The 20,584-nt window shown below is 36.9% G+C and overlaps 1 protein-coding gene across 4 annotated transcripts in view; it reads right to left on the bottom strand.

Moving 5' to 3' along the window:
- Positions 1–20,584, bottom strand: part of tox2 (TOX high mobility group box family member 2) — a 128,871-nt gene that overhangs the window by 11,129 nt on the left and 97,158 nt on the right. For 3 of the 4 annotated variants that reach the window (XM_028447841.1, XM_028447840.1, XM_028447842.1), the window contains 2 exons: positions 9,139–9,399; positions 5,063–5,293 (listed from right to left, as the gene is read on the bottom strand). In XM_028447841.1, coding sequence (XP_028303642.1) covers positions 5,063–5,293; positions 9,139–9,399 — 492 coding nt within the window. The remainder of the gene's footprint in view (positions 1–5,062; positions 5,294–9,138; positions 9,400–20,584) is intronic. The other variant, XM_028447843.1, reaches the window with a different exon arrangement.

A 20,584-nucleotide genomic window follows, 5' to 3' on the forward strand; every position in this document is an offset into this window, starting at 1 on the left:
AGTTCCAAAATATTTCATTCAGAATAATTCATTCCAAATTTGAAAAAAAAAAAAAAACATCATGTATCTGTGGCCACTGTGAATTTGACAAATCTTATTCAAACTCATTCCACCTTCGTTACAACCTCAAAATACTCAGATTGAATTCTAAACTAATTCAATAAATCCATTGATTACGGCCCAGAACAGACACATTTAACTGAAACAGCAGCAGGCCTAAGGATGTGTAATTATTCTAAAGTGTGTGTGGAGTCATTAGCAATTAAAAGGCTTCCAAAGCTGCAGGTCAGTATGAATTAAAGCTAACAAAGCTGTGAGGGGAGAGAGAGCATATGACTCTATGGTAATGCTGACACAGAGGTGTCCTGTCTGAATTAGCCCCTAATTGTAGCTTAATTAAATGTTCTTGTTTGAAAACCAGTTAATTACAGGAGACAATAACTCTTCGCCCTGCTGACACTGAAGGCAGTGATTACCTTACCAAGGGAAAGACAGAGCGATGAGGAGGAGGAGGAGGAGGAGGAAGAAAAGAGGCTAAGGGATGTAGCCTGAGAGGAGGAAGGAGAAAAATGACTAATATGAACAGAAAAGGGAATAAAAAAACCAAGAGAATCAATCAAACGCACATCAAATTTGCTCTTTTTCCTTGTCACGCAGCTATAAAGACACCATTTCTCTTTTTTTCTTCTTCTTCTTCATCAAAAAACGATTAGCACAGCTCCTCCCTATTGCCGTAAAGACTGAAAATGGACTTTAATCTTGAGAAACAAAAACAAGGAAAAAAAAGCGTTCATTTGTGTTTCTGGGGCAGCTTTAACATGCAGTTATGTTGAGGAATAGCACGTCCCAAACAGTGCATTGATCTTGCATTTTTAAAGAAAAAAAAACCCCACGTGAATTAAAAAAAATGCAGAAGAAATAAAAATATACAAAAAAGAAAAAAGATGAACTAATTTCTTATCCTCCTTAAAACATCTTTCTGCTTCTGAACTTGTGGGCGACACAAGAGAATACACAATATTTAAACTTTACCAAAAGAAAAGGGAAAAGCAGCAAACATGAGTGAAGTTAAACTTGTGATCAAATCCTAAGTAAACTTCAGTGTTTTCAAAAAAGTGCCATAGTCTTCCCCTGCGTTTATGTGAATTCTCCCCATGCACAAATGTGTATGAGAAACGCTATGGGTAATTGGAAACAGGAGCCACCATCTAAAACAAAAGCTACGCAAGGGGAAAGGTCTGTGTTTACATTCTGGAGCTCCTTCATGGCGCCAAAGGGTCTGACATTACAGAGCACACCTATGATATGACAGGCGGCACATGTATTTACATTAATGGATCAAGAGCAAGCACAGGCTGAGAATATATGGTACCTATCTCAAAATATACAGCATATAAGGCACTGACAGTATAAATCTGTTTAACTTAATCTGTATGACAGTGGCTGGTAACTCTGTCTTGTTTTGTGTTGGCCACAAAACAAATCCCCCAAACATTTTAGTTGAAAGGAACATGGAATTCATTGCAAACTAAAGTCAACATAAAGTCACAAAATAGCTACAGAAACAGAAAATATAACAAAAATATTCTAAAAATACACAAAATGATGTAATAATTACACAAACAAACAAAAAACATTCACAAAACAACATAATAATTACAACAGAACAAGGGAAAATACACAAAATTACATAGTAATTACACAAAACAAGAGGAAAAATTCATAAAAACAAGAGAAAAGTACACAAAGTGCATAATATTTACACAAAACAAGAGAAAAATAGATAAAAGCAAGAGAAAAATACATAAAAGCATGAGAAAAATACACAAAGTGACATAATAATTACACAAAACAAGAGAGAAATATACAAAATGTCATAATAATTACACAAACCAAAAAAAAAAAAATTCACAAAACAAGAGAAAAGTACACAAAATGACATAATTACACAGAACAAGACAAAAAAAAAAAACAAAACATAAAAACAAGAGAAAAGTACACAAAGTGACACAATTACACAAAACAAGAGAAAAATACACAAAACGACAATAATTACACAAAACATTCTAAAAATACACAAAATGAAATTATGATTACACAAAACAAGAACAAAATTTTTACAAAATACACAAAACAAGATAAAAATACAAAAATTACATCAAAAATACACTAAAACCAGAAAAGAAAAACACAAAATGACTATAATAAATGTCCTTTTTTTCCCTCCTGCCTTAATGCTCAGAATGATTGTAAATGATGAATGTTAATAATGTCGCCCTCAAACCAGATAATGGACTTTACCAGTCATTGGAGAATCAGGGCAATTCAAGCATAAATCACCCAGATGTAGCAACATATTAGCATTAGCTTGGAATGTGACACGCAGAAGTCTCAAAACATGCCCTCACCACACATAAGTTATTTATAATAAAAAATAATATCCTAAAAATGACATGGAATGACCCTATTAGTTTCTTACCACACTGAGATGTCTCCTGATTGAACCCTATTCTTAAAAAAAAGATTTTTATTCATTATCATCCATGCTAAATGAGTAAAATAAAACCAAAAAACTAAACAATAGCTATACAAAAAGTACACAAAATGACAACAGGAATGCACAAAAACACACAAAATGACTCCAAAAAAACAGACATTACAGAAAAATACACCAAACGACTACAAAAATATGAAAATGAGTCAAAATACGCAAAACTTAATATTATATATACAAACAATGCACAAAAAGACAACAGGAAGATACAAAAATACACATAATGACTCCAAAAAACATACACTGCAGGAAAAATACACCAATGAAAAAAATATAAAAATGAGTAAAAAAAAAAAAAACACATTTATCATGCGCATGTCTCATAGAATTAAACCAGGGAAATTGCACTCGCTATTTTACTTTGCACCCGCAAATATATGCCTTTATAACACTACAGAGTACAGAGTATGTACACCTCTTTGTACATCCATCCTTCAAACACATACTCATTTGGCCATAATTGATAACTCTACTTAAGCTCCTCCCACTATATTAAAGATTAAAAGATTAAATCGGGCTTTCGCCTTTAATTGGCCATGTAATGTTAGTACATTATTGGAATTTGTCTTCTGCACTTAACCCATCCCTGAGGAGCAGTCGGCAGCCATTTTTGCGGCGCCTGGGGAGCAGTTCAGGGTTAAGGGACTTGCTCAACATCCCACAGTGACGGCCCCGGTGTCCCCGGTGTATGAATACATACTTCTGACGGGCACTGTACTAGTTAGATTAAACACATGTAGTGCATCACATATAGACGCAATTATAATAGACAATGGATATTTTTTTTATAGTACAGTCCATTTGCAAGCTTAGTCTTTGCTCCCTGACTGTGAAGGACATGTAGGCTGTGTGTAAAACAAAAAGACGCAAGAAGGAGCCGTAAATAAAGTGGAAAAAAACAAAAAAAAACACAAAGAGGAGAAAAAGGTGGCGGCACACAAAGGGTTAAGAAGCACTAACAATAACATTTCAGGAGCCGATGTCCTTGAGGCAGAATCAAGGACAAGGCAATTGCTAATCTTGTATTCCGAGCATGATCAAATCACCAAGCAAGAGATATAAATAAAAGGACAGGAAATGAGGAATTCACATTCAAGGGTGTCAGCGGCGAAATGAAGATTCATGGTGAAGAGGCGCGGTGAAGGCAGCAAAAATTAACAGCAAATAAAAGGGACAGACGGCCTCCAAAGTCCAGTTTATAAAGCAGGGTTAGTGGGAAACACACACACACACACACACACACACACACACACACACGCACAGATAGCGGCTGGGTTTTAGGAGAATGGGCTGCACTTTTTCATGGACAGGTGCTTTTATTTGACAGCCAACAGGCTGCGGCTGACTGAATATTCTAAAAATATCTTCCCGTGCATTATCATCACACTGTCGAATCCACAGTTCATTTCATACCATAATTTTTGTTTTTGCAAAACGCGCAAAAATGTGTGACGCGGTGTGAAAAGGTACATTGTAAAATAAATAGGGCAGAAAAAAACAGGAAACACTCAATATGTTTCATTCTTGAATAAACATGTTTCAATCAGTACACAACTTTATAGAAGAGACTCTAGTCAGCACATTCCTGCAAATTTAGTAAAGCAAAGACAAATGAACTACAGATAATAATAATAATAATAATAATAATTGAGGAGGATTAATTACAATTTTACTTCAACTGTAGAGCTACGAAGAATAAAAATAACTTTGCCGATTTATGAACTAATAATTTAGATTTTATTTAGTATCACTTGGTAAATTCATTTCAGTGAAATAAGAAGAAATATTGTGTGGAAAAAAACAAATCTAAATTTAAAGCAATTTAAACATAAATACATAAAGTTTATCTTCTCGTGTTAAAGGGAAAAAATTAGAAATAGGTGTGTAACTTATGTATGTGTATGTTTGGACAAATTAATGTATAGTGGATTAAATGAATTGTATAATTACATAGATATATATTGACTAATTGTGTCACCTTTTATAGTGTAATTGAGTGTACAGTATATTATAAGAAGATTAATGTATTGAAATAAAATAAGGATCATATAAGTTTATACTTACTCCTATTCCTTTTTGAACATGTGCAGGATTTTGTGACTATATATTTTATTTACTTATTATTATTTTATTTTATTATTTTCTCATTGTAGTAAATACACTGCTGTTTGTGTTCATGTCCAAAATAAAAAAAATTAAATCAAATCAAATGACTTGGTCAATTGATAAAAATCACAATTTATTTATTTTAGATTTATTGCTAATTAAACGCTAAGCTAATTTTAAGCATGATTTGTTAGGTGTCCCATTAACAAGGGCAACCACTGAAAAAACACCTTTCGTAAGTTCACTGTAATTGACGATAGAATCTCATTTTTTAAATGTGCAGATGACTCATAAATGTTGTTGAAATTGTTTAAATAGATTGTTTAAAATACAAGTCAGACCAAGAAAAAAAAAATACATTAGTAGCTATGAGGCGTCTGCACATAGACGATATTAGCATACCTGCTTCTGCTCCTCCCCCAGCCCATCCCACATGGAGGCTACGATTTTGGATACATCTCCGAAAGTGGCGTTGGGATTCTGTCCTTTAATGGCTGCCTGGGTGTCTCTGAAGAAAAGGGCGTAGGCTGACACGGGCTTTGTCGGCTCATTGGGGTCCTTCTTCTTCTTCTTTTTGGGGGGTTTGGGCTTGGGCTTCATCATCTCTGAGGACATTCGCTTCTCACCCGTCATCTGAAAAAGATCGTCAATAAAAGAGAGGACAAAATGAATCATTGGCTTTGATATGAAACAAGTTCAAATTAGCATCAGAAAAAACAACACATGGTTTGATTTGACTTTTAATAAGAAGCGATAGCGGTGTTATTGCTGTGCAATTGCAGCAACTTTTCACTGATTGTAACTAATGATCACAGACAGCGGTTGATAAGCATATAAAAAAAAAAAAAAAAAAAAAAAAAAAAAAAAAAGTTTTTCAAAAAACATTATCAGCGAGTTGATTTTTATCAAACACTTTAAAAATCTCTATTTTGCAGCTGTGCAGCAGCAAGTAATGAATTCTGACTTTTCATGCTTGGAGTGTGGAAAATTTAAAATCGCCTGCTGAATCTGCTCTGGCTTTGATGTGGTCTTTGGATGAATTGGAGAGAGCAAATGGAATTACTTACTGATAGGAGAGATGGTAATCATTCACACACACGCGCGCGCGCGCACACACACACGCTTACACACACACACATCTGAGATGTACTGTATACGTATAGGAAAATATATTCCTACAGCTGAAGGACCCATTTCATCACATACAGTATCACTGCTGCTTGCTACTGGTGAAATACACATATTGAGTCTATACTGAAGGCCGATTCAATTACACTCACTCATGTTGCCATGACAGAACTGAAGCAGAGGGGTTGGGGGGTTTGGGGGGGTGTAACATATAAAAAGCAGTGGTTGCAGATTTACATAAACCCCAATAAATGTAAACAAGATCCTTCTCTTTTCCTTTGAATCCTGTTTGGATGATTGACATTACAACATCGTTAATAACTATCAGAACTCTGATGTGAAAAAAAGACATTCACATGTGGTGTTTTATTAAAGGGATAAATGTGTAGATGTTAAAATCAATGAGGACAGATCATAAATAAGAACTTAAAGGAGCATGAAGTAGTATCAAGGAATAAGACTCCATAGCAACATTTGTTTGTTTCCCTGTGCTTTGATCTGTTCTGTTGACAATGACAGTTGTTAAAGGGCCCATGTTACGCTAAATCAACTTTTCTGTGTTTTAAACATGATAAAAATGCTATTAGGGCTTCAAACACATGCCCAAAGTGTTTTTTTCATTGATTCCCTCAATCGTTAGTTAGAGGGTGATTTGCTCCTTTCTTACTGCAGGGTGAGCCCTAACACCTCGCTCCAATTTGATGACGCGTTCCCACTTTGATGATGAATTTGACGCGGCACTGAGCTGGAGAAGCCGCGCCTCCAGGAAGCTCTCTGCCGTGATTGACATGTAAACAGACACGCCCACAAAGGTGAGCATGTCCGCGTCCTTCGCGCAGTGCCATGTATGTATTTTCTACAGTCTATGTATGTACCGGTGAACGCCCCGCCCCCACACTCTGTCTCGTGTTTATAAAGCAGCATGAGCTCAGCTACGAAGTGGGTGGGATGGAGGGCGGGCCGTCCTCTGGCCCTACGTCACCGTGCGGGGAGGAGGAAGTCAGTGTCTCGTCTATAGACACGCCCACTCATGAATATGCATAAGTAGGCCGCAAATCAGCCTGTTTGTGTAGAGTTGCTCAGAAAGTGACTTTACAGAGGCTAAAACTCTGGAAAACAGGCGAGTTTGGGAAAATAAACCTCAAATACTATGTTTTTGGGGTTCTTAGAACAAATGAACAAATGACATGACATGACATGAGACCTTTAATAAAAGCAGGCTAGTTACCACTAAAAAAAACTTGAATAAAATAGGTTTTAACTGTCAGTTTCTGGTCGGGCTGAGATATAAGTATCTTAATGCCTGTCAAGTTTGGTTTTGCTCTGTCGGGTTCGGGTTGGACTAGAAACTAAAAAATACGGCCAGGTCCGAACTATAACTGCAAGACCTCTGCGCATCCCTCTGTGGAACCAAACAGTAATTTGGTCCACCGCGTTTGTCTTCTTTCAGCCTTCAAGCCGTCTTCTTCTTTTACTTCTTTATTTTCTGCAGAGTGGATGCCTCTCGAAGCCGTCATGTATGTGCATCAGTCATTCTACGTCACTTCCGCAGGAATGCACAGGAAATTCAGGCACAGAATTACAATCGCACAGTCTGTTCAAGGCAATAGGGAAAAATACTGTATGTGTGGGCTCATTCTTTTTGGGTTTGAACGCGTCATCTACCATTATCATTAAAAATTGTCACAATCCAATATATCCAGTTATATCTCAATACTAAACAATACGCCATACATCTCGATATATAACAAATATTGGTAAAACTACATTTATGATTTTTGGTCCAAAAGCATCAGATATTGAGGCTTTTTTATTTATTGAAGGAATTCAAATACAAAGAACAAATGAGATTAAGTTATGATAGATAATAAGTTATCATGGAAATTGCATATAGATTACACAAAAGTTAAAATATCAGAAATTATAGCTTTTTTCCACAAGGTAATGCAGTAATTGAAAAAGGCCTAGTATATATTGTATAACTCACTGGGGCAGTGCCTGTAAATCATACACAAATCCAATTTTTCTTTTACGGAAACGAGCACTAATAAATATTAGTGGAAGAAGTGGATACAGGAAACATACAAAAACCAATATTTATACAGCAAAACATTTTTAAAATTTCATAATTTGGTAGAATACAACATTTTAAAAACCATGTACAAAGCTCATTTAAAAATTTTAACCACAAATCTGCAAAAAATAAAATATTGGAACAATCTAAATGATGAAATAAAAATATCAAGATCACTTAATGTGTTCAACGTGAAATGAATTATGTTGAAAAAAATATGAGACAGAAATGATGTGACAGTGACTGCATTGCAGTTTGCTTTTGTTTAATGTAATTCTGTTTTTATGGAGTGGCTAGATGTAATAAGTTTTACTTTTTTCTGCTCCTTTTCATTCATCATTTCTTCTTTTTTCAATGTGGAGGAGAAAAAAACGTGTTTTAATGTCTTGAATGAAATAAATAAACCAACAAATATCACAATATCAATAATTACAACCTTATTCACCATTTGCATGTCACGATACAATATATCCCAAAACTAAACAACACGGTATACATCACAATATATTGTGATATCAATAATTACAAATTTCACCTTTACAAAAGTACAAAATGGTATGAAATACAATTTTTTTTTTTCTGGGTTTTTATAAACTTGCGTGAACAAGTAAATGGTAACTGACTGTAATTGAGACAGAAATATAAAAAACAAGTGATATGTTTATCAAACTGTCAAATTACATCTATCAAAAAAGTTAAACTTTTGTTTCTACCACAGATTCTGATTCTGATGAGTTATAATTTTTTTTTTTTTAAAGTAACCACATACATCTATAAAAGTGCGTAGTATGTCCAACTTCTGAGCTAAAGCGCATTAAGGGATGAGGTAGTTTAACATAGTCTGATATGGTTCACTGACACCTAGTGACCGGGCCTTTTCGTGCTATGCATATGTTTGCGCAATTAAATGTTTTTTTCCCTTAGAAAACATGATTTTTAAAAAATCGATTTGGACATTATTTGGATCGATACGATAATCTCACGGTGAAATATTGTGATATATCGCTGGATTGATTTTTTTCTCACACCCTTAATTGACACGATAATAATAGTAACGATAATATAAGGTTAGCTTGGAAATAACTGCAGTCAATTCATTGTTTGACAGAAACCAGTCTAATCCAACACACATTCCTACATCTTCAACACATCCCAGAAAACGCTCAAAAATTTAAATCTGGCTTTCAATCATCATGACGGTCTCTTTAAAGCATAGCCACACAAACGCTAACTTCTAACTTCACTACCACAAGCCCAATGAAAGCCACTTCAGTACCTTTAAATGAGGATCAGTCTCCTCTTCCTGATTGGAGCTCGAAGGGGAGGGTGTGGCCGATTTACTTCCTGGAGGTGAGGGGGAGCCATGTGGCAGCGCACTGCGGCTGACCTGAGAGTTAAGCTGGGACAGCGCTCTCATGGGATTGGTCAGCATGGGAGGGGAGTGGTTTAACAGGGGGTAGGAACGGCCTGGGTCATAATGAGCGCTGTCAGGGTGCTGGTGATGGTGTTGATGGTGGTGCAAAGCCATCTCCTGCATCTGGGGTGAGAGAAGAACACCAGCTTTACCAATCTTCTCCTCTACTGGGATCAAAGAGTGCCAATCAGATTTTAAGACTTTAATATAACATTATCAAATTTGAAACAACACTTGAAGTGTCAAGTGTAAGATATTACAAACATAAAAAGAAATGTAGGACAGGAATTGTGAGTTTGGAGAAACAATCTGTTTTTTTATGATTTGACACTGGACATTAACTTGCTGACATCGTTTTAATAACTTTAACTTAAAGCTTCTACTCCCAATTAATTCCTATTAGATAAAGTCATAGTGTATCCCTCATTGATCAATGAATTGAACGTCATTTACTCCAAAAAAAAGGGAAAAAGTTCAACATTTTGGCTTTGAAAGTTTGTTTTTATCTTCACCCAGAACACAAAAGAGACTAACATTTTTGCGCATTGCACTGTGGGACAGGGAGTAGCTTTACATCGTTTCAGAATGGCAAAAAATAACTTGTATGCACCGCCATATCTAACAATGCAATGCTCGAAAATGTAAACAATGTTTACAGTGGAGAAAATAAACCTTCAATGTCCAATTTCAATCTTTTACATCTTTTTCTAGCAAATAATGTTTAATTTATTGATCTAAAGAGCATACCCTATGATTTTACGTAACAAAAACATATCGGGGTTAGCACCTATAATAATGATGATAATAATAGCATAATATATCATTTAACAATAATAATAAAAACATAACTATCCCTAATTATCACTTTCAATTGAATTATGACATTTAGCAGATTTTTGCTGCTTGTTATGCTTTTCACAATAAAGATAAACCTTGATTTCGATACAAATACAAAAGTAAAAAGTCTTTCCTTCACCATAAATTACATATTCAACTTGTACAACTATGGGAAAATTCCCATTACACTAAATAAAACTGCTTTAATCTGTTTTTTTATATCTCACTTCTTCCCACTGACTCCCACACCTACTGTAAAGAAGTTGTTTTAAACTTAATGTGCTTCGAACATAACATAATAATAGCAAATGTTCACACCTACAAAGTGAAAAAACTGGAAAAGCGCCACACTTTATAATCAGTTTCAACAATTAAGAACCAAAGAGGAAAAATAGCAATTTAAAAATGCAGCTATCAACATCTAACATAGTTTTCTTCAAATGATAGCTTCCATCATTTCAAGGGCCTTCTTTCTGCTTCCATTAAAATAATTTTTCATGCCAAGAATTCATCACCTGACATAAGCTATCATGGAGACAATGGTCAACAAGCCTATGCGCAAAACTTTTATCCAAATGAAGCATTAATAGTGACAAAACTGGTGCTCGCAGCTCATCAGTAATCTGAACATTATAAAGCACACGCACACACACACACTTTGAAGTGGATATTAATCAGACTCATACATTTATGATTTCCATCTTAAAAGAACTTAAAGGATCAAAAGCTTTTCCTCGAGATTCTTCGGGACAGAACATAAGCACAGACCAAAGGATGCTTTTAACGCTGCCACAAATGGTAATGTTTGGCAATTTACTGATCAGAAAATTATGAACTAGCATTTGTTAGCGCTTTTAAACATTTATGAGTTAAATAATACATTACACATTAGTGCAAGGGCCCCAGTATATGAGGGTCTTGATAAGCACGAGCAGAGATTCAGAGATGAAGGCTCGGCTCTGTAATCATAATTGGTCCCTGTAGATTGCATGGGGCGGGAGGGGGAATCATAACAAAGCAATGTTGTGTGTGGCTCTGGCCTGCTTTGAAAACTCATAATATTCACACGAAATTCAACTTTTGTGCGTTTGCCTCGGTAGCTGCTGACAAAAGCCACGTGTGAACAAAGGCATTCCTTTTGAATTTTCAAATAACCAAGCTCCAACCCTCCCCCTCTTCAACAGCAATCTCCGACTTCCAATAACGATTCTAAACACCATCAACCTACCTTTAAATCAAAGAAAACAGTTTCTGCTAAACAGCTACTTGGATTAGAAATAGGAAAGCAAATAGGAGTAAAAAGAAGAGAAAAAAAGGGGGGGGGGGGGTTTGGGGGGAGAAAAAAAAATCCAATAATTTTCCATTTTCCATGGTGCTTGCTCTTTAAGGTTCCTCACAAACCAAGACACATTGAAAAACCAATTAATCAAACATGAATTGCCTATCATAGCTATAGCAGATGCATTTCCATAGCAACAGCCTCCAGGCAAAAATTCTCACTTTATCATTTCAGCCACAGTGTGTTCAATGTAAACAAGGAGGGAACAAGCACGGCAGGCTGCTTCTTTGGGAAAAAGACATTTGCATCGTGGGTACTTAGTGTCATATAGTGGTTTATTATTAAAAAGTAACCATAACAACAACAACAACACATGTACATTCTGCGCTGTCACATGTTTTCAATGTTACATTATTTTGCTCTTTTGCCTCAGCATTCAGTCAAGCTGTACATTGTGATTAAAAAGTACTTTTCTACGGTAACCTTATCAGGACCCCAAACCAGCTTTTCACTGAAAAATAATAGAAGTGCTGATTACTTAATGCACTTCCTCTTTGAAACGTTGCCGTCATTTATTTGTGTCCTTTTTTCCAAATGTCTCGGATGGCTTTACTTAGTGCTTTTACCTGTGTCGTAGAGCAAGAAGTTATCGCACATCAAGCCTTAGTTAGAACAAAGCTGCAGATTGCTGTACAAATATTATGAAAGCATGTGACAAAGGTTGTTGGTTGCCATAGGGATTTTATGCTAATCCCTAATGGTATCATCTAAATGGTTTGTCGAAAGAAGTGGAAGTGCTTGGTGAGAAACAGGTTGGAGCTGGTCAAAGCTCTCTGTCTTAAGCACACACACATAGACTTTGAACAAAATATATGGTTAGAGATGCAAATACAGCTTGTTATTGTTCTTTCCCAGCTTATTATGATATATTTTATAGCATTTCTATTGTCTTTGTTGTATTGTTTTCAGATAGATGGATAGATCTTTGTTCTTAGCTGTCTTCAAACATATACAAAGAATAGACATTCAATTTAACAACCAAAAATTGAGCATCGCGTTAGTCCAGATAGGCACGGATGTCAAGCTAGGCCACCCCCCCCAGCTGACATCAGTTAATCATCAAGCTGATCATGTTCCATGCTTTCCATTGGTTAGAGTTAGTCTCAGTGCTGTATTTAAACCACGGCAACACGCCTACTTCCACACGCTTCGTCCGCAGACGTCTTGCAACCCACCCCCACCCCAGCTCCTCCTCTTTTGTCTAATTAAACAGTGTCTTCTAACGTCTGTGCTTCTGTTCCAGAGGCTCCTGCTGACCGCTCTCTCTGCTTATGCCTCTCCATGTAGCTCGTGGAAGAGTGAGGGGAAGCTCCGTTTGCTTCGGGCTTTCCACGCGGCGGTGTGGAAGGGCAGAGAGGTCCCAGAACAGAGCCTTACCGCCAAATCTAAACTGTATGCTAAATAAAACAGTTTGACAAAAGTGATCCTGACTGAAATGGAATGGGCTGATGCAGTGACCAGCCAAGCCCATCCTCAAGCATTATAAAAAACACAGTAGAAACAACTCAATAACAGCTGTTTTCTTCAGCTTATCAACTTGTGTTTTAATAGAAGCAAATTATTTAGTTTTTTAAAATAATTTCAGAAAATAGACGGTGAACTCATCAACTTAAAGTGATCCTCAAGATCATTCCAAACTTTAACACGGTAAACAGAAATGCATCTTCTTTTAACATGTGTTCTAAATTTGCTTTTTTCAAAAATATAAACCCCTAGTAAATTTTATTTTCCTTCACTTAGTTTAAAAAGGGAAATAATACCCAAAGAAAAACTTTTATTTCTTACTCGAAAAATAAAATCTCTTACCCTTTTAAGTTTAACCTTGCTATATCCACAAGTTTTATTGTTCTAGATTTCTTAAACAGTTCATTAGTAGGTGTCCGCAATTCCACTTTATGTATTATTCATAATGCTTACTTTTGTAATTTGATAAATGGAAATATATATTTTTTACATGTATTACCTCAGCTTTTTGAGCAATAGGCCAGGTAAGGAAATATAAGAGATTAATTGTAGCTAGAAATATGGTATTAACATGATTCAATAAAGAAAAAGTAAAATAACTCAAAGAAAAATGCAGAAACAAATGAAATCAAGAGCAGAAAGTCAAGAGCAAACCAAACGCCCCCTAGTCATACAATTCCTGGTCTGAGTTATGGAATGGACAGTCCCCTATTGCTTTTAGGTGATGAGCAACCAGGCAGACCTAAACTGTGATGTAAAGCCAGGAAACTCAGTGTGAACGTATTCCTCTGAAAACGTTACGCCTGTCGTGTTTGTATTCACATCTTGTACATCATAGTCAAATGGGAGTCAAATAACAAGGGCTTTCCAATTATGTGTAGCACATTGTGTGCTAGATGGAATATCACAAAGCCATTGTTCCCCTGCTCCATGTTGACCTTACTTTTGAAATGGTTTCACGGCTGCACCAATTCCCTGCACCATTTGATTTAGCTAAGGGGATTTGACCACTAGCACCAAGATGAGAAGAGAGCTTCTATACACAGCCACAAGGATGAAAAGGAGAGAATCAAACTAGAGAAGGGTACAACATCTAACCTTGCCGTGTCCTTACAGTGATTTCAGCAAAAATGGCAGCGTTCTCTTTACTTGACTAATCGCATCCGGATTGCGCATTTTATCGCGATTTTTTTTTTAAATAATGGGGATGCCCATACATTTGGACCTACTGTATTGTTATTAATGGGGATAGAAATGTCTTACAAGCCTTTAAAGTGTGAATGATCACGGTACCATGATCAGGATCACTGATCCAGATAACTGCCAATATCTGGCAAAAAGGAGATTTGGTACTTGGCGGAGGTTAGCGCTCTCGGAATCTTCTTCTTCAGCTTTTGCCACAAACACTGCGTCTTGTTCTGTCTCATCAAAAAACTCAATATGAACAATTAGCAGTAAAATTATATTTTCTTCTGAGAGTGAATCTCTTTCTTGCCTTTTGAAAGAACATACAACAAAATGGAATAAATAACTACAATCGACTACAATGGAGCACATTTTTACAGTAATGTTTTAATGTGTTCTTAAGAGATTCATATAAAATGTGTCAACAACATTTCAAGAAAAATAAAATTGCTCAATAAAAAGTGTTACGTGTTTACTCTTTGTCTTTTCATAAATGGTGCTTGCACTAATGGACGCCATCTTCCTTGTTGGGAAAGAGAAATATACTAAAGCCCCACCCTTTCACATTTGGTACCATTGGAGAGCCCTAAATGTTCACTTTAGCTGACAAAAAAGATAATTTAGTAGTATGTAGTGGTGAGATATTCAGATTTACAAATTTGAAAAATGGCAGTCAGGAGGATATGGACAATTTATGATTTTTCTTTTCTCTAATAGGCACTGAGTTGATTTTAATGCTGAGTTAAAATCTGTATTATTTAGTGTCCAGTAGCATACAGCGTGTGCCATACATACTCATACATGAATAAATAAATAAATAAAAGGTTACTGTAGTAATAAAAGTGCAAAAATAGTTATGAATGGTAACTTCCATACATGAATTCCTTTCCTCCATATTTTTAGATGCACTTCAGAAATTACATACATGGTCCCTAGACTATGTAAAATGTAAAAAAAAAAGGTTATTTCATAACTTTTCATTAAAAGTGCACAGTTTTCAAGCTATTAGGGTAGTGGCGAAAATGTTCCTATGGACGACAAATATATCCATGGTATATAAATACAAACTGAAGTTTATTTCCTTCATATAGGGATTTAATATTGCACAAATATGGATTACATGTGTCCATTTTTGGTTATTTAATACAGTAATCAATGCCTTGGTAAGTCCTAAGTATTTTCTCTTCTCTGTCCCTGCTTGACTGAAGCCATTTTGTGGAGAGTGATGGCTCACTCACACAGGTTCATGACCGCTTTTGTAAAATCAGCCAGCGGTTAATTGAAACAAATGACTATAATAATAGAACATTATCCCTGCAGGCACCCAGCCATGACAGCTTTAATTAAAGGCGTGTTAGAGACGGATCCTTCAAAAGCACAGCCGCCTTGCAACAAGGTGGTAAACACGCCTTTAGGAGGGGAGCCAACCTCGGGCCCCGTAGCCCTCAAAGCTACCCCTCATTCACCCTGAGGGCAAAGCACTAACAACTCAAAGAGCCTCACACCTTCCCACCTCCTCCTCTTCCTCACACACTCGCTGAGTCTCTCTCCTCTTGCTTCATTCTTTGCTTAATCAAGCTCACATACCCCGAAGGGTCATTTATACAAGGCTTGGAGAATTAATAAGAATGTGGAATCATGAAACAAACGCGAGTTAAGTATGAAAGCAAAGGCAAATGGTGTATCTGCCACCTTGTGACGTCAGGCAGATGCTTAAGTGAGAAGATAAGAGGCTCAGCTCAGGCTGATTCCATCCTTTTTAGTATTGATTAATAAACAATATGGATGTATTTTAGGCCCTGTTTACACGAGAACGCTCACGGGTGAAAACAGCAAAAATATTTTCCCAGATTTCCGTACCGTTCAGACGGCGCCGGGGTTTTCATGAGGTAAAAACGTAAGAATCCCAGATCGCCTTCCAAAGTGGGAAACCTGGTGACGCTCCGCTGTCTCGCCACCGTGTAAACAGTATAGACGGCAAACTGCGGTTCACGTCGCAAACAGATGACATCACAAGCACGGGCCAGCGGAGGTAAACAAAACACCAAAATGACTACCGAGCACCAACTAGCCTTAGCTGCAGTAAATGCTGTGCAAGAGTCGTGTCAGCAAGTGTCACGATTCCTATTAGAGGGGGGACAAGGACAGAGGAAAACACTCCTTCACATCCATAACATTTTTGATGGACCGGAGAAGCAGCGGAGGGATTGACAGGAAGTAGAGAAAAAGAACTGGTTCTACGTTATTACCTAGCCACCCGGCGCGGTAGTTTCACACACTTTAGCGTTGTCGTGTGCACGCAAAATTCCACCCCAACACACTTGAGTAAACGCGGAATTAAAAGTGGAAAAAACACGGCACTCTGGCTTTTTGGTCTCCATGTAAATGTGGCCTTAAATACGTAAGTCACGGCTGAATCCTGAAAGTTTACAATGAGGTAAACATGATGCAACATTCCACGTGTGTTTGCAGCGACTCTATTAAACCCTTATTTTATTTTGACCTGGCGCTGTTTCTACACCATAGGCTCACATTGAATAGCATCAATTACTCAATAATTGCTCATTAGAAATTGAAAAACAAAAATCTACTTCCTTCACCTCCTGTGCTGAACCTTAACCGTGCAATTCATCTGGCAGGGAAAGAAACAGCAACCCTTAACAAGTCCACTAGCATGAGGAAATTGTTACTCATTTTAGAATGCAAAAAAAAAAATAAGTTGTTTATTCAAAGACTCAACACTTTTGGAATAACCTTTGGCGCAAAATACTGTTAGTACTACCATGTTTAATAGTTTCAACAAAAAAAAAAATGCAGTAATCCGAGCTGTGCCAATAAAATTTTAATCTAATAACAAAAATAGTCAAGGACCTGGGGGCTTTTAGTGTGGCGTTTGCATGTACTCCCCGTTACAGCTGCGCAATATATCAAGATTTAAGATAAATCGAGACTTCTGTTTCGCCCATAATATTATATTTGTATTTTATATCTTATATTCTATTAAAATACTTGTTTTAGGAGTCGCTGCTTTCTCTACTTCTCAGAACATGTAAAGCTCTGTTAGATGATCACTGAGTACGTCCTAACCTAGACCTTCCCCTAAACAAGCCACACTAAAGAACTCACTCACACATGCTGTCCCTTGCAGGAGAAAAAGACTAAAGTGGAACATATTGTGCAGCTGTTTGTTAATAAATGTGCCTGTGTGGCATTTTGTATCAGCAAATTTAACCCATAATTGTCTTTTCCCAGGCATACGCAAATTGGCAAAAGGGTATGTGAATAGAAATAAAAAACAGAGTGACAACATTGGAAATTAGAATATAAATCGGCCAGCAGTCAGAAGCCTCCATGCATTGCCACAAATTAAATTACACATGCAAAACCCCCTCATGCATCCTCAGAGAGAGAAACTATGCCATCAAAAATGTGCAGAGTTCTGTACATCCTCTCAACCTCACCATTCTCAATAAAGTTGTATCGAGTTGTATTTCACAGTTTCAGAGTGGTGAATATGTTGTATTACTGCTATATATTCAATCAACAAATGTTTTAATAAAGCTCGTTTCAAAAAAAAAAAAAAGACTGGTTTATCACTGAAAACACCAGTATAGGTTAATTCATTAAAGCAAACAAGTCATAATTCTGAATAAGATGTTTTCTTGTGTGCTTACAGGTTATTATTTTTTTATGATATATTATTCCTCAACGGGATAGGTCAAATTCAGGGACAAATTTCACTGTAAAGCTACATTTCATATGAAATTACATTTAGGGGTGTCCCGATATGTCCAGAAAAGGATGCAATATCGGAAGTGAAAAAGTTGTATTGGGACATCCCTAATAACATTATTATGTTTTTTTAAGTGTGGGTACATGGCTTCAGGTTAAATGTCTGAAGGGGTACGGGACTGTGAAAAGTTTGGGAACCACTGGTTTAGTAAATGATGGAGTCGGACAAAATGAGTCCTGAAAATAAATAAATGAATGATAATCTTTTGTAAAAAAATAAATAAATGAATATTCTTACAAAACTTAGAATCCGTCCCAGAAACGAGGCAGTAGTCGATTTAAAGACAGTAATGTCATGATGTCCCCTTCAACACAATCCTCCATGTTCCTCATTACCCCTAATGTTAGAACCTTCTCTCCCCCACCCTTCAGCTCCCCCCCCCCCCCCCCCCCCCCTCAGTTCTTCTGCTTGTTGTTGCTTTGAATTCTCTCTCTCTCTCTCTCTCTGCTTATTTTTCTCCCTCTCAGCCCAGGCTTGTCACTGAGCTCACCTCACAAAGCACGGCGTCAGAAAATCAGAGCCTTTCCTGACATGACATGTAGACAACGGCTGTGAGCAGCGGCAGGGACACACACACTTGACAGTGAAAGGCAAGACTCCTCTGCTCCCACTAATGAGACTCCTGACTGCTGTGTCAAACACCCTTTGTGTGTACGCGTGTGTGTGTGTGTGTGCGGCCACATGCCTCTGTGTATATGTGAAATAATTAATAGCAAAATCAACAAAGAGCACACTTGAACAAAAACAAACAAACATGTATTTAATAGGAGAGTCAGGTATTCTACAGTTCATGACACAGTTTTCTGCACAAGTGAAACACCTGCATATACAGTATAAAGGCCCCGGGTAAACAGTTCTGCTTATAGAAAGAAGGTACTCGAGAGCTGGATTTGCATTACCAAAGGAAATCATGGGACCATCTTAAGTAGGGTTTGCATGTTCTTCCTTTTCCTGCCTGTATTTTCTCTGTTTACTCTAACACTGGCCACGTGTACATGGGAGCTTTAATTCCTCTTTAAAGCAGAAAAAAAAAAAGTTAATTCCTTTTTAACCTGACCTTGTAAACACATAATTCCTAATGCTAATTTCATTCCGAATTAAAGGTAATTCTGAATTAGATGGCTGGTTTATTCAATTTTAATTCCGAATTAGATAATTCCTCTTTCTTGTAAACACTTAACTTGGGTAATTCCGCTTTAAGTTAATTTGGATCGTTTTGCGCTTGCGCAATGACGCGGCGATGACCCCCGGGTGACGACATAATCCAAGATGGCGGCAGCCCGGACTCCAGCCTAGACTATAAGAGCCTTAAAAGACATGGATCTAATGAAAAGAGTGGATGGACAGAGGCATAAACATGCAGACTTTCACACGGACCTCGGTAAACGGAACATGCTTCACTGGACGGCTGGCACTAGGACCCGGAGGCGGAGTAAATACGTCCCTGTACTGCATTCACAGGCTGTAATATCACCAAGTTTATCATTTTACCTGTTGTTAGAGCTACTATCTTTACCAGGGAGCTAACATTTATTCCTGGTGATTGTTTTCCAGAGTTTTACTGGGCTTTTTATCGGTGATTAGTTCCTGTCTCCTTCCGCTCTGCGGTCCAAACTAAAACTCGTTCGGTAATTACTATTTCCACATAAACGTGAAGCAGAACACTTTAATTCCGAATGATTTAATTTGGAATAAATAATTCCGAATTAAAAAACATCATGTAACCGTGGCCACTGTGAAAAATCTTGCATCCTGTCCAGACCCCCACTGTACCTGAAGGTGGTTGAACACAGACATGAACATTGAAGAACAGCCATGTGGAGACAGGGCCATCTATGAGGGGGAATAAAGGGGAGAGATTTTTGGGGCCCATCCATAAAGTCAGCAAAATGATGGTTAATTGTCCTATGAATTTGTGATAACCACATTTATTTATTTGAATAATATCAATTGTTATCCAGGATGTTCATCTTTAAGATGTAAATCCTTGTCTTAATCAAAAATAAAAGGGGTTAAAACGGTGGTGAAAAGGGATTAATGTTGCAAAACTGCATTAAAGGGAGCAAAAATATGACAAAAAAGGGATGAAAATAGGTTAAAATATGGTAATTTTGGTGTAGATGCTGAAAAAGGGTAATAACGGTAAATATTCTTATCATCTGGCGACCTCTCACAGTGTCTCGCAACTCCAAGGTTGAGAACACCTGGCGTAGCGGGTAAAGAAGTCAATTAAAAATGTATTAGGAAATACAATCGAGAATAATTCATTTGAATAATTAGATTTTTACCTAATCAGCAGGTAACCACAATGGCCAAACAGTGCAGAAGTGTGGGTGGAGCCCATCACTGCTGACAGGAAGTACAAACTAGGGCGAACACTGTTATTATCCTTTATGTAACAGCTGGTAATTTATGTCCTTGATCACATAAAGCAAGGCATTTAATAAACAAGAGCCTTTACCTGAAGTATAGCTTAAAATCACTCACATTATTATTGATTTAATGTTATTACTGCTGATTTGAAATGTTTTTACTGCTGATTTAAATGTTTTCTGTTGCACTTTTTAATCGTGTAAAGCACATTGATTTGCCTTGTGTAGAAAATGTGCTATACAAACAAATACATTTGCTTTGCTTTGCTTTAAAATACACCAGAACTGTGGCACCGCGTGAAAAGACAAAGAAATGGG

This window comes from Gouania willdenowi, chromosome 5, assembly GCF_900634775.1.
Source record: "Gouania willdenowi chromosome 5, fGouWil2.1, whole genome shotgun sequence".
NCBI lineage: Eukaryota > Metazoa > Chordata > Actinopteri > Blenniiformes > Gobiesocidae > Gouania > Gouania willdenowi.